At 35.9% G+C, this 14681-nt stretch overlaps 1 protein-coding gene across 12 annotated transcripts in view; it reads left to right on the top strand.

Annotated features, from left to right (window-relative positions):
* The window catches only part of BTRC (beta-transducin repeat containing E3 ubiquitin protein ligase), a 175314-nt gene that overhangs the window by 85985 nt on the left and 74648 nt on the right, over positions 1-14681 (top strand). For 7 of the 12 annotated variants that reach the window (XM_010859491.1, XM_010859492.1, XM_010859487.1 and 4 more), the window contains one exon: positions 7546-7623. The exons of 3 other annotated variants lie outside the window; for them this stretch is intronic. In XM_010859491.1, coding sequence (XP_010857793.1) covers positions 7546-7623 — 78 coding nt within the window. Of the gene's footprint in view, positions 1-7545; positions 7624-9304; positions 9321-10781; positions 10868-14681 lie in introns of those variants that run through there. 2 more of the 12 variants (XM_010859498.1, XM_010859500.1) reach the window with 2 other exon arrangements.

Here is a 14681-nt window from a genome sequence, read left to right as displayed (position 1 = left end):
GGATATGTTGATTTTGAGACAGTTTTTTTTTAATGTGATTCCTTTTTTCTTTTTTATTCACCTCCGGGTTACTTCTGGAAACATTTTATCCAAAATACATAACATCCCTGAGATCTAACACATGAGCTTTAGTAGTATTTCATTTGACTTTTACCTACCAAGTCTGTTTTACCTACCCTTTCTGTTACTAAGTCTGCTTGTCTGCAGCTGTTATAACTCTAATGCTTCCAGTTTGAAGTTAAATTCAAAGTTGTCAGTGAGGCTTTTATTCTGCCCTTAAAAATTCTAAACTAGTGAATGCTGGGTTAAGGCATAAATATTCAAGTTAATATAAAAGGTAACAAGTTATGTAGTAGAAATATTTTAATGCTAATATTTATACACTATTGTTACTCCAGGACTACACATACATTCTGCAAATAATTTACTATAACGAAATGTTCCATCTGAGTGTTGTGAATGAGTTGTTTTGAGCAGTCAGGTTTTTCTAGTTGGCTCAAGCTTAAGTGGTAAAATACAACTTTTATTTTTATTGAAGGAATTTTTTCCCTCAGTTTATTTTTCATTTATCTGACTTCTGTTTTTCCATTTATTAACATATTTTCTTCTGGATTTCATCTGTTTGGTTAATTTTTATTTTGACATAATTTCAGATGTACAGAAAGTTAAAAGAATAGTAAAAATAAATAAATAAAATCCCCTTATACTCTACATAGATTCTCCATATGTCAACACATTTGCTTGATCTCTGTTTATACATAAAGTGAAGTAAAATGAAAGTCACTCAGTCGTGTCTGACTCTTTGCGACCCCCTGGTCTATACAGTCCATGAAATTTTCCAGGCATACTGGAGTGGGTAACCCCTTCTCCAGTGGATCTTCCCAGCCTAGGGATTGAACCCAGGTCTCCCACATTTCAGGCAATCAGTTCAGTTCAGTCGCTCAGTCGTGTCTGACTCTTTGTGACTCCATGAACCTCAGCAAGCCAGGCCTCCCTGTCCATCACCAACTCCCGGAGTCCACCCAAACCTATGTCCATTGTGTTGGTGATGCCATCCATCTCCTCTTCTGTCATCCCCTTCTCCTCCTGCCTTCAATCTTTCCAAACATCAGGATCTTTTCAAATGAGTCAGCTCTCTGCATCAGGTGGCCAAAGTATTGGAGTTTCAGCTTCAGCATCAGTCCTTCCAATGAACACCCAGGACTGATCTCCTTTAGGATGGACTGGTTGGATCTCCTTGCAGTCCATTGCAGGCATACACATATATATTAACGGGCTTCCCGATGGCTCAGTGGCAAAGAATTTGCCTGCAATGCAGGAGGTGCAGGTTCAACCCCTGAGTTGGGAAGATCCCCTGGACGACGGCATGGCAGCTCACTCCAGTATTCTTGCCTGCTAAATCCCATGGACAGAGGAACTTGGCAGGCTACAGTCCATAGGGTTCCAAAGAGTCAAACACGACTGAAACAACTTAGCATGCACATTTATATATTAACATCAATTTATTTATTACTTTTTCTGAGCTCTTTTAAAGTTAGTTGCAGACACATGTCCTTTTACCCCTAAATATTTTCATTGTATGTTTCTAAGACCAAGGACATTCTTTTAAATAACCACAGTACAAATGACACAAATGAACTTATTTACAAGACAAAAATAAACTCACAGACATAGAAAACAAACCTAACCTAGGGTTACCAAAGGGGAAAGGGGGAGGGGTAAATTTGGAATTTGGGATTAACACTACTACCGTATATACAATAGATAAACATAAGGACCTACTATATAGCACAAGGAACTATAGTTAATATCTTATAATAACTTGTAATGGAAAAGAATCTGAAAAAGAGTAAATATAAATGTATAGCTGAATCACTTTGCTGTATACCTGAAACACTGTAAATCAACTATACTTCAGTTTAAAAAAAAAAAAAAAACCCCAGTACAGACTGTTGAAGTCAGGAAGTTGAGTGTATAAATAGACTTTGGTACATCCATACAGTGCTACTACTTGCCAATAAAAAGGAAAGAACTGCTGAAATACGAAAGAACACAAATGAATCTGACGAATGTATTTTTTATGTTAGATGAGAAGACAGACTCAAACGGTTACATACTATATGATTCATTGTATGACGCCTTAGAAAAGACAGAATTATTGAGACAAAAAATAAATCAGTGATCCCTAGGGAAAGGAGTTTACTCTATCAAGGGGAATTTTGGAAGGTAATGTAACTGCTTTACATCTTGATTGTGGTAGTGGTTATATAACTTTATGGTTTTCTCAAAACTCAATAGAACTATACCCCCCCAAAAATTTGTTTTTCCACATGTTAATTTTAAAAATAGAGAAACAGTCAGGAAATTAACATTGATATGATGTTATTAGTTCATCTATAGACTTGTTTCAAATTTTTCCAATAATTCTGATATTGTTCTTTATACAAACCTTATATCATAATGCCCACTCAATAATTGCCTATCAAGAACAGATGAAGTAAAGGGTGGAGAAGAAAATTGTGGATATGGGCTCGATAGTCCTTACCCCGTTAGGCTCAGATCACTTATTTTTCACTATATAATTCAGTGCAGAGGAGTTTACCATCAATTTTGTTTCAGCTCCTCCCCCCACCAAATAACTTCAGATCACAGGCTGCATTCAGTTTTGTCTGTTTAGTTTTCTTTAACCTGTAACAGTTTCTTAGTCTCTCTTTGTATTTTATGACCTTGACGCTTTTTTGTTAGGTACAGACTAGAAATTTTCTAAGATTTCCCTCAATTCCGGCTAGTCTGTTGTTTCTCATGAGCAGATTGAGGTTATATGTTTTGGGCAAGGTGAGAGTTGGACTGTGAAGAAAGCTGAACACTGAAGAATTATGCTTTTGAACTGTGGTGTTGGAGAAGACTCTTGAGAGTCCCTTGGACTGCAAGGAGATTCAACCAGTCTATCCTAAAGGAGATCAGTCCTGGGTGTTCATTGGAAGGGCTGATGCTGAAGCTGAAACTCCAATACTTTGGCCACCTCATGCAAAGAGTTGACTCATTGGAAAAAACCCTGATGCTGGGAGGGATTGGGGGCAGGAGGAGAAGGGGACGACAGAGGATGAGATGGCTGGATGGCATCATCGAGTTTGGGTAAACTCCGGGAGTTGGTGATGGACAGGGAGGCCTGGCGTGCTGCGATTCATGGGGTCACAGAGTCGGACACGACTGAGCGACTGAACTGAACTGAACTGAATTTGTATCATGAGTCTTACCCACATCTTTTAGTTACCCATAAGTAGAACTTAATTTAGCTTGATTGGACATAATTTACACTTGGACATAATTTAGAATTGGACATAATTTAGCTTGATATGACCAAGGGCAGTTGTGAATATTGCTTATTGGAATGCATCATAGTTAAAGATACAAGGAATAACTGTGCTACTGAACTGGGTGGTGTTGGAGAGCACAGTCTTTGAGAACCACCAAAGTGACTATCAGGTATGTTGGCTGTTTAATCATTCCCGGCCATCCTCAAGACTGTAGAGCTATTAATTTCTTATTCACTGGCTTTCTGGCTCTCCTCTTCACTTTGAGGAGGGTACCTTACTCCTTGCTCCTGATAACATGACTGTTTAATGTCACTACCTCTGTTTTAAGCAACAACATAATTGAATTTTTTGAATTGATTGAATTCAATTGATTTGTTTTCTCATGGTGGATGGTCTAGTAAAAGTAAAAAATGATTAAAAGAAGTCGGGAAAAAGAGCAAAAAATGTTGGGTTATTAAACTATGTAAAAAAGAACTAGCTGTAACAGTGTTTTTCTCCTTTTCTTGCTTGTTAATGTTAAAGTTACCTTTTTTTTTAGACAACAAAATAAATAATATGTATATCCTTTGCCCTGATTGAATGGAGAAGGGAAAGGAGCTCCTCTTCAGCTCTGTGTTCTGCTCTAAGGTAGTAATCATCCTTTAGCTCCCTTTATCTTTTAATACTTTAGACATTCTTATAATGCTCACTCAATAGTTTCCCATCTAAATCAGAAAAAAATAGAGGGTCAGGAGGAAGAAAATTGCTGATTTGGGCTAGATAGCCACTGAGCACTGAAGAATTGATGCTTTTGAACTGTGGTGTTGGACAGTACTCTTGGGAGTCCCTTGGCCTGCAAGGAGATCCAACCAGTCAATCCTAAAGGAAATCAGTCCTGAATATCCATTGGAAGGACTATGCTGAAGCTGAAGCTCCAATACTTTGGCCACCTGATTGGAAGAACTGACTCCTTGGAAAAAACCCGGATGCTGGGAAAGATTGAAGGCAGGAGGAAAAGGGGACGACAAAGGATGAGATGGTTGGATGGCTTCACTGATGGACAGGGAAGCCTGGCGTCCTGCAGTCTGTGGGGTCTCAGAGAGTCGGACACAACTGAGCAACTGAACTGAACTGACTCATCGTATTAGGTTAAGATCACAGGTTTTTTTGCTATGTAATTTAGTGTAGAGAGTTTGCCATCAATTTTGTTTCATCCAAAGCACCTGTAGAGTAAAAATGTGATTTATAATGTCTTCAGTATAACAGACTTTCACCAGAAAGTAATTAAGCTTCCAACTTTATTATGATGACATTTAAAAAAAAATTAATTTTAAATATAGGACCTTACGTTGAATTAAACAGGTTTAGGTTATCTGAAATGGTATTTTATTTAAAGGAGGGTGTGTAACTTCATGGACTGGGAAGTAATTACTTAACAGATTATAAGTTTAAAATTGAATACTGGCTTAATTGAATACAGTTCATTTGTATAGGAGAGTAAAAGCAGTTAGAATTCTGAAGTTATTGAGCCTCTATCCCTAGCTTGTAACATAACATTTTTTTTCTTTTTCTTTGTATTGATTTTAGGGACCTTTAATGTAAAGTGATCATTACAAATGTAAAATATCAAGTTAAACCTCATGGGAGATTTCTGGCCAGAAGGAACACCTTAGTGTGCTGGCCTATCAAGGTGTGACACAGAAGGCACACAGATGTTAGCCATAGAGGGCTTCTTGATACAAAATGCAAAAAATGTATACTATCTAAGTTTAAAACACCATTATGATCCTGTATTCAATTTCATACTTGTATGAAATTTTTCAGATAAACTCATGTTGGATATAATTTTTGGATCTGAAAGTAACTCCTCAGTTAGAATATGATGAATATATGTAATATAATGAGTAAATCAGCTGCACTTTCTAAAATACTAACATTACACACGTAACTGGATGAGAGTATGGCAACCCACTCCAGTATTCTTGTCTGGAGAATCCCATGGACAGAGGAGCCAGGCGGGCTATGTCCACAGGGTCACAAACAGTCAGACATGACTGAAGTGACTTAGCACACACTCATACATGTAATTGTGGAAAATAGAGCCCAAATAGTGTGTATTTCAGTTTTCTGTATTTTGCCTTGCAGATAGTGATTTACATGTGTTGATTACCAGATTTTTTTCAGTTGTTTTTTAATGTGGTAAAATACACATAAAATTTATCATCTTAACCATTTTAAAAGTATAGAGTTCAGTGATATTAAATACATTCATAATGTTGTGCAACCATCACCCCCATTCATCTCCATAACTCTTTTCATCTGGTTAAACTGAAACTCTACCCATTGAACAATAATTCCTCATTCCTTCCTTCTCATAGCCCTGGTAACCAACATTGTATCTTCTGTATGTATGATTTTGAATACTCTTAAGTGTGTTATGTCAGTGGAATCATACTGTATTTATCTTTTTATGACTAGCTTATTTCACTTAGTATAATGTCTTAAAGATTCAACAATTTTGTGATATGTGTCAGAATTTCCTTCCTTTTTAAGGCTGAATATTATTCCATTGTAAGTATATACTGCATTTTACTTAACCATTCATCCATCAGCATACACTTGCATTGCTTCCATGTTTTAGCTGTTGTGGATAATGCTGCCACAAACACAGATGTACAAATATCTCTTTAAAACTCCCCTTTCAGTTCTTTTGAGTATGTACTCAGAGATGGAATTGTTGGATCATGTAGTAATTCCTTTTTTAATTCTTTGAGAAACCATAATGTTTCCCATAGCAGATATACCATTTTACATTCCCCCCAGAGATGCACAAAAGTTCCAGTTTTTCAACAGCCTCATCAATACCTGTTTTTTTGCTTGTTTGTTTTTGATAGTAGCCTACCTAATGAATGTATGGTACCTTGTAGTTTTGCTGTTCATTTATGAAATGAGTAGTGATACTGAACATCCTTTCATGTGCTTGTTGACCATTTGTATATATTCTTGGGTAAATGTCTATTCAAGTCCTTCATCCACTTTTGAATCAGGTGGTTCTGTTTTTTGTTGTTGAGTTTTTACAACATCTGTCTATATTCTGGATGTTAATTCCTTATCAGATAAATAATTTGCAATCTTCCCCCCATTTTATGGGTTGCCTTTTTACTCTGTTGATATTTAGAACTCTGAACTTGCTTCTAACTGAATTAGTATTTCCCTCTTTTTTTTTTAAATACTTTGAACTAAATAAAAAAATTTTTTTTAATTTTATTTTATTTTTAAACTTTACAATATTGTATTAGTTTTGCCAAATATCGAAATGAATCTGCCACACGTATACCTGTGTTCCCCATCCTGAACCCTCCTCCCTCCTCTCTCCCCATACCCTCCCTCTAGGTCGTCCCAGTGCACCAGCCCCAAGCATCCAGTATCAGTATCGTGCATCTATTTCCCTCTTTTTAAGTATTAAACATCTCATTGACATTTTAGGGTCTTCTAACTGCTTTTTGAGTTTATAGTGGCAAGAGTGGATTTTAACTGTTAAACCCTGATTAAATTTTATTGCTTTGAGCTAACTAAGCACTATTTTTAATAAAATCAAATCTGAGAAGAGAGGAAGAGAAATAACTAAATTTTTTCTAGGATCTGACTTTGAGAACTTGGATCAATCAAACTTTACTATGGTTTAAAACTAATTAAGAGGAGGCAGTAATCCTGGCTTAAGTTGTTACCAGCTAAGTATGAGTGAAGTCACCCAGTCGTGTCCAACTCTTTGCAACCCCATGGACTGTAGCCTACCAGGCTTCTCCGTCCATGGAATTTTCCAGACAAGAGTACTAGAGTGGGTTGCCATTTCCTTTTCCAGGGAGTCTTCCTGACCCAGGGATAAAACCCAGGTCTCCGGGATTGCAGGCAGATGCTTTACCCTCTGGAGCTTTTTTGTGTCCAGTGCCAACCTGCATTTCTAAAGAACGATAAACTAGACTTATAATGAATATGATCTGCTGGGCAGTGCTTAAATATAGATGAAATACTTTCCCACCTAGGTCCCTACATACATTTATTTATATACATGGGCATATGTTTTCCTTTACATAAGTGTATGTCTATATGTATATAAATCTTCATATGAACAAATACATAAATATACACGGTATTCTAGCTTACAGAATTAGAAATGTAATTCAGTTTACTCCCACAGAATAAGATTGAAGATAATGAGAACTGAATTAAAGCTTACTTTCTTTCACAGAATTCCTCAGAGAGAGAAGACTGTAATAATGGCGAACCCCCTAGGAAGATAATACCAGAGAAGAATTCACTTAGACAGGTATGAAATTCAGTCTTACTTAAAATAAAAAGCTACCAACAACAAAACAAAAGACAGGAAACCCTCAATTTGCCATTTGTTAAGTACTGGAGCTTAAATTAAGAATACTCTGAAGTTGGTCTGGCTCTCAAGCCATCAATTTCAATCAGTTAACATTGTTTTCCCAGTCATTTAAAAAATATCCTAGTTGTACAAGTACAGGGCAGTCATTTGTTTACACATAGTGAAAACAAAATCAAAGGAAAGTTTTCTTATTCAGGGAAAAATAACTTGAAATGTATCTTAAATGCAGATAGTAGATAGTTTAAACCTTACTTTTTTATTAAGATTCTTCATACGCTAAAAAATAATAAAAACCAAAAGGGATCTACCGGTAATTAAGTTAGCTCCTAAAGTCTGAGCAAATTTGTTTGCTTTTTCTGGAAGTAAAGGACAATATTAATGACAACTTTAAAATAATTTTTACTCACCACAGTGCCCCGACTCCTCAAAGGTAATACATTCTTTGAAAGTTCAATTCTGTGGTGCTCTGTTTTTAAAAACTAAAATGTTAAAAAACATTTGGTCAAAAAATAGGTTCTTCTCACTGCCTGTAGCAACCTCTAACATCTTCCATCTCCCACTGGCAGCAAAAACAAGTTCTTATAGTGTTGCCAAAGAATAGGTATGCACAAATATTTATTTTAAATATAAAATTGGAGTAGATGAGCACCAGCAGTAGTAAAAATAGTTTTAATTTACTTGCATCTATGGCATTATTCTAAGAAAAAGAAGAGATTGAATATTTGTTGCGTGCCCACTGTGAACCTGATACTTAATTTTACTTAACCCTCACAAGAACCGTGTAAAGTTGCTAGATATGATTTCCAGTTTATAGATGAAGAAAATGGAGGCCGAGAAAGATTTGATGACTTGTTTAATTAGCAAGTCAGTGATTTGAAAGATCTCAGTGTTGCCAAAGCATTTTTACTTCAGCCCTCTACCTCTAATCTGTAGACAATGTAAATTTAGGGGGAAAGTATTTGAAATCGTGACACATCGTTCTTTTATTTATGTTAAAACAATTTTGGATGCAAAATTTTTTTATAAAAATAATTGTAAGTAGAATTGAATCAGTTCAGGAAGCCTTGGTAAATAGCCAGATGATCATCAAGCATTGATATTGTTTAGTTAGAGCGTTAACTCTTGGAGATAAACACCTGATCTGTAAATCTAAATATATAGGATGAAACTGAATAAGATAAATTTGGAAGTGGAAACACTCTGCCCACTATACAGAAACAACTGTCAGAAAACAATGACATGACAAAAAGTTTTGGCAACTTTATTTAAGCTAACAAACGAATTTTCACTCTGCAAAGTTATAAATTAATTTTAATAGGCTGATCCAGATGGTCCATTTGGAAAATGGATAGGCTGATCTGTTGAAAATTAAACTAAATTTATCTCTCTCATACTTCAAACTGAAGCAAGAGAGAGAATCGTGCCTATTAAGTCCAGCACATACAGATGGACCAGCAGGTCACACATGGGACTAATCTGATTCATTTAAAAAATAAATGCATACATTATTGAATCATTTTCTACTTGCAAGATCTGTTTTGTGCAGTGTTTGAAAAAAAATTAATTTTTTTTTCATTGCTTTTTTAGCAGGTTCTCTTTACCCCATCTGCTTTAATTTAACAACCGTTTTTTAGGTTTGTTTTTATCCTCCTAGTACTCCAAAATTATTTTTCTAATATATGTCATTCAGTGTTGAGATCCAAGCTCTGGAGATTAATTAGGTCATGAGGCTTTCCCCCCTTCTTTCTTTGTAAAGGGTTTTATCTCTATTCTCTTTGTGAAGAGCATGAACTCTGTTCTTGGAAAGAGAAATGGCCTTTAGAAATGGGGAAGTAAGAGATCCTCCTGGGGCCCTCAGAGTCTTTTAGCTTCTGGGTGTTTTAACAGCCCCATGAATGCAGATTTGTAAATTTATTGCAGTGCCATCTGGTTTTTTGCTGGAACCAGATTACTGTTGGCTTGTGTCTGTCTATTGTGGTGGTCACTCCCTAGGAGCTTGCCCTCTCAATCTTAGGGATGAGTGATGAATAACAGGGGTCAATACAAGCGGGTCACAGGGCAGCTGTCCAGGACTACTCTGAACTTGATTACCCCATCACCAAGTTTTTTAATGTAGGGTATAGTATAGAAGCTGTTTAAACACCCTCTTTTCTCCATGCATAGGACAATAATGAAATGCCATTTGCTCTCCCTACCCCACCTTTAGTCAAGTTATATAGATAAAAAGATGTCAGAGCTGCCTTTTACCTCAGGTCTATATAAGCAGGATTTGCATCATGTGGCCTAGTCCCTTAACTTGACATTCTTTTGCATACTATTTCTAATGGGGTTTACCACTCTTTAACCACTGATTTTAAAATACTGTTATGTTCTAATAAATTTAGTGTTGTTTTAAACTAATTTTAGAGCTTATATATTCTAAAGTATAGTTTAATCATTGTTGATAGGATATGAACACGCCTGTTAATTTAGAGTTATTTAACTGTTAGAGGAACTGAAAGAAGTATTATCACTACAGTTCTTAAATTAAAAAGGTAAAAGGGAATATTATAAATAGCTTTATACCAAAAATTTGGCATCTTTGATGATATGGACCAATTCCTTGAAAAACACAACTTACTGATACCAAAACAAGGTGAAACAAAATTTGAAGAGCCCTATGTCTGTTGAAAAAACTGAATTATCAAAAGGCCCACATAGTTTTCTGGTGAACTCTATCAAACATTTAAGGAATAAATAACACCAAAATAGAAAACAGAGTAGAAAAGAACACTCCCTGACTTGTATTATGAGGTTACCATAACCGTAATTCTAAGACTTGAGAAAGACATTAGCAGAAAAAATATTGAAAGAGAAAGTCGGAAGACATTACTCCCTGTGTCACCAAGTTGTTTTGTATACCTGCTTTTCCATTTTATATCCAACATCAGAAGGCAGTAGAGTTGGGAGGTGGAGGGTGGGTGGGGGGATGTAATTATTCTTTTAGTTTTCTAAATTTCTGAATAATCTTCTGATCTCTTGTTATTTTTAAGTGTAAACTTTTATTTAAAAGTTGTACAGAGTAGCTACAATTTTCTTTTTACTTTTATTCCTAGGATGTGAAGCCCAGAAAACCATAGCAACTGTGTTCATAGTACTCATATCTGCAAACAAGGGCAAAGGCCTGAGAGGATACATGAAAGTACTCATTGCTTTTTGAAAACATAGCCTTACAACATGCATACTCCTTCTTAGCTTCACATTGGTGCTAATAGGATCTGTCAACCCTGCCTTTCTCTGTAATTGAGTAAATTGTGACCTCGGTCTAATCCCTCCCCCATCCCCCATTCCTTTTGTGTATGTGTCCACTTACCATCCTGAGAACGTGGGTAGTGATAAATAAAGCATTGAGTAGAGCCGTCTCAACTCTTTGAAAGCAGCATGATGCCAGCCCTCTAGTTATATTTCTTTAAGTGTTTACGTTTTTCGGTATTCTTTCTCTTGTGTAGCTGGAACCCTGGGGATGCAAAGCCATGAGAGAGGCCAAGAAGCTAACAAAGTAGCTGTCTCCCTTGTTAGCTTGTTCCTTTATTCTTTAAAAACAAGATAAAAACCATCTGGCTCAGGGCATTACATTTTCCTCCCCCATGCACCTCTATAGATGGAGGCTTCACCTGCAGTGAGGGTTTACATTGATTAGGGAGGGAGCAGTAATTCAAGCTTCCATCCTCTTCAAGGATACTTTGCAGTCTTTAAAGGTGCTGACCCACTGAGTTAAACTGTCAAGGGAGGATAAAAAAGTATCTTCATCCCAGGAGGTAACAGCTGCCAGGTTTTCAACACCTTGCATGCTGCTGGAAAAATGTCACAATTGTCAGCTGAAGAAAAATGACTCTGTTGTCATTTTCTGTTAATGACTGGGCCTTATAAAAGGAACTGCATAAGCCTTTTAGAAGGAATAAGTAGCTGTTTTCCTTTCCTACCACCCCACCCTTCCCCTAAATTCCTATGCTGTTCTAAACATTAACTTGGAGTAGATGCACAGAAACCAGCGGTAAAGAACTTAAAACAATCCAGTGTAAGCATGGAGGTCTGATTGGCATAGCTCCTTTATACAGTTGGATGAGTAGGAGGAACAAGCACATCACTGACACAGAAAATGACATTATCATGTGTTTGAACAAAACAACAACAACAACAAAAAGTCATTCATAAGCCAGTGAACTGAGAGAAAACATACTGTATTTCTGCTCTTAGGAGGACAATTTGTTTTCAAGCAGCATCCAGATGGGTAAATACCACGACATTTCTTTTTCAAGAGAGCCACTTCCTTTATAAAAAAAAAAGAGAGAGAAACTCACTGAATTTACTTCCTTTAATAGCTCTGTAGTGTTTGTATAATATGTAATGGCATTCCCTTCTTTCTGATTTGATTGATGAGGGGGAAAGGTTTAATGAAGTCCCCCATATCAGGCTGGCAGGTTTTTTTTCCTATTTGTTTTAGGTTAGTCATTTTAATTGTATTGAGTAATTAGAAGGTACACACAGCCAAGGGAGCTTTGTTCTGATAATTGCTCAAGAAAACCCATTCCATATCTGCCGTTGTTTTGTGTTAAGATATTTCTCCCCCTAGTGGAAATAGTAAGCACTTTGGCTTGGCAGTAGGCAAGGTGTAATTGCAATATGACAAACTGTGCTTCAGGGACTATCTTGTAAATACTTTAGTTTGGGGTTTGGCATTATTTCATTATATATGTATGTTTTTTCCCCTATGAAATTCCTACTTCTTTTTTTTCTCCTGAAGTGCTTTGGGCTTCGGATGGAAAAAAATTGCCTGAGATGTTTATTAAAAAAAAACAACACAAAAACATAGTGCATCCTGGGTAATGTTTTGCAGCTTGACTTAATTTTAGTCATCTATTTTAATTACCTATTTATAAAAATGCTTTTGCATTTGTAGACATTATTTAATACTTCAGAAGAAGCACCTCATTTGAAATAAATAAATAAATTGTACTTCTTTTAAATAGTCCGTGTAAAAGACCTTAAAGGTAATTAATGTAGGTCTCTTAAGTAAGACAAAAGTCATCTTTCCAAGTCTGATGAAGTGATTTGTTTATTTAACTTCCCACTTTGGCTGAATCCTTTAGAGTCTAATAACTTTTTTGTTTTTTAAACATGGCTTTTGCAATTTGTGTCTCGCTACAAAAACCCGTTTTCAAAAAGAAGCAATTTAATAATCAGCAGTCTTAAAATTACTTTGAGGAAGGAAGACCGTATAGGGGGTTGGCATTTTGTTTTATTTTTATTTCAGTGTAATCATTCTTTGATAAATTGTGTAATCACTGACTTAGTAAAAAAAATATTATTGAACTCCTGGGTTGCAATGACCATAAAAAGTATATTTTCATATAGAGACATAAGATACTGTGAATAAATTATAAAGGAAACAGTTTATATGCTGGTTGAAGTCCATATGGGCCCAATTTATTTTGTGTTCAGTGCTTAATCTGGATGTACCATTAAAAAGGTAGGAGGGGCTATTGTACCCAGTTGCATGAGTCCTTAAAAAAAAATCTACCGTAAGAGCAACATGGAATGAGATCAGATACAGCTTTGCATCTATTGAATGAGATTTGATAGCATCATTGTGGCATTTTTAAAGCTCAGTTTCACCTTTCCTAGATGTTGCTTTTAGTTTGCTTTCTCTGTGCTATATATATATATATATATTTCTATATATATATCTGAAGGTCCCTGTATACTCCTTCCCACCCCCCAGTCACTAGCCATGTTCATTATAGTATATCTTGTTTTGCTATAGGGCTGCTGAACAGATTTCTTAAGCAGCTTTTTGCAAGGTTAAAAAAAATGCAGCCTGGTAACAAGTTTGTGTCATTTTAAATATATACCTTCTAGTAAATAAGGAGAAGTCTGGCAATCAATCCCTTTTAGTGTGTTATATGTTTCACCTGACAACTAAACCTTCTATTGATTAGCCATTACTTTGTTAGATAATCCTATGTCATTGAATCCATTGTAAAAAATTAAACTCTTTAAAATGTTTTACCCTAGCAGCAGTGTGAAAATTGAAAACTTGTTCAGAATTACAGCCTGCTTTTACAAAGCAGGTAGTTTTCAGCAAGGCATCTTACTGGTTTATGCTTATGTGCTTTATATGCTATATAAAAACGTATTAAAGTACTCCAACGCAAAGCTCTCTGCCTCTGGTTTAGCAATGAAGCTACCTTTTTAGATGTTGTGTGGAGATAGAACCTATCTTGCCTGTGGCTGTTATACTCACTAGTTTGTTTTAGCTGAAAGGAGTCTTACAATAGTAAAATACTGAAAGTAAAATATTTGATTCTTTGGCCTTTTTGTTTCATACTGATCTAAGGACTCTGACCAGTTTTAGTTTACTAATCTAGGTGACTTCCTTTGGAGAAAAAGAAGATCATATACCCATTTTACAGATGAAATGTCTAAAAAATAAAAACCTGTATATATCCTTGGGCTTCCCAGGTCGCGCTAGTGGTAAAGAACCTGCCTGCCAGTGAAGGAGACTTAAGAGACATGGGTTCAATCCCTGGGTTGGGAAGATTCCCTGAAGTAGGAAGATTCCAGTATTCTTGCCTGGAGAATCCCATGGACAAAGGAGTCTCTCAGGCTACAATCCATACGGTCGCATAGAGTAAGACATGACTGAAGCGACTTAGCATGCATGCACATCCCTACTCTGGAAACTCCTACAAGTTCCTGAATCTAACTAATGTTCCCCTGAGTTGTATTATACTCATTTCTGAGGGTAAAAAAATTTTGGAGAAAAATTCGTTTTCTACCTGCCATGACTTTTTTTTTTTTTTCTTCAGAAAAATAAAATAACATTTTTATTAACTGTTCAAACCTCTGGTGCTTTATCCCCGAAATGTTAACTGCATACTTTTATATTTTCATTGAAATAAAGATGTCATACAGAGAATTACATATATATTAATTGCATAAGTCACTGAATTTTT

Source organism: Bison bison, unplaced genomic scaffold, assembly GCF_000754665.1.
Source record: "Bison bison bison isolate TAMUID 2011002044 unplaced genomic scaffold, Bison_UMD1.0 scf7180017864456, whole genome shotgun sequence".
NCBI lineage: Eukaryota > Metazoa > Chordata > Mammalia > Artiodactyla > Bovidae > Bison > Bison bison.
Note: the sequence above shows the minus strand (reverse complement) of the source record. Positions and strands in the feature narration are given on the sequence as shown.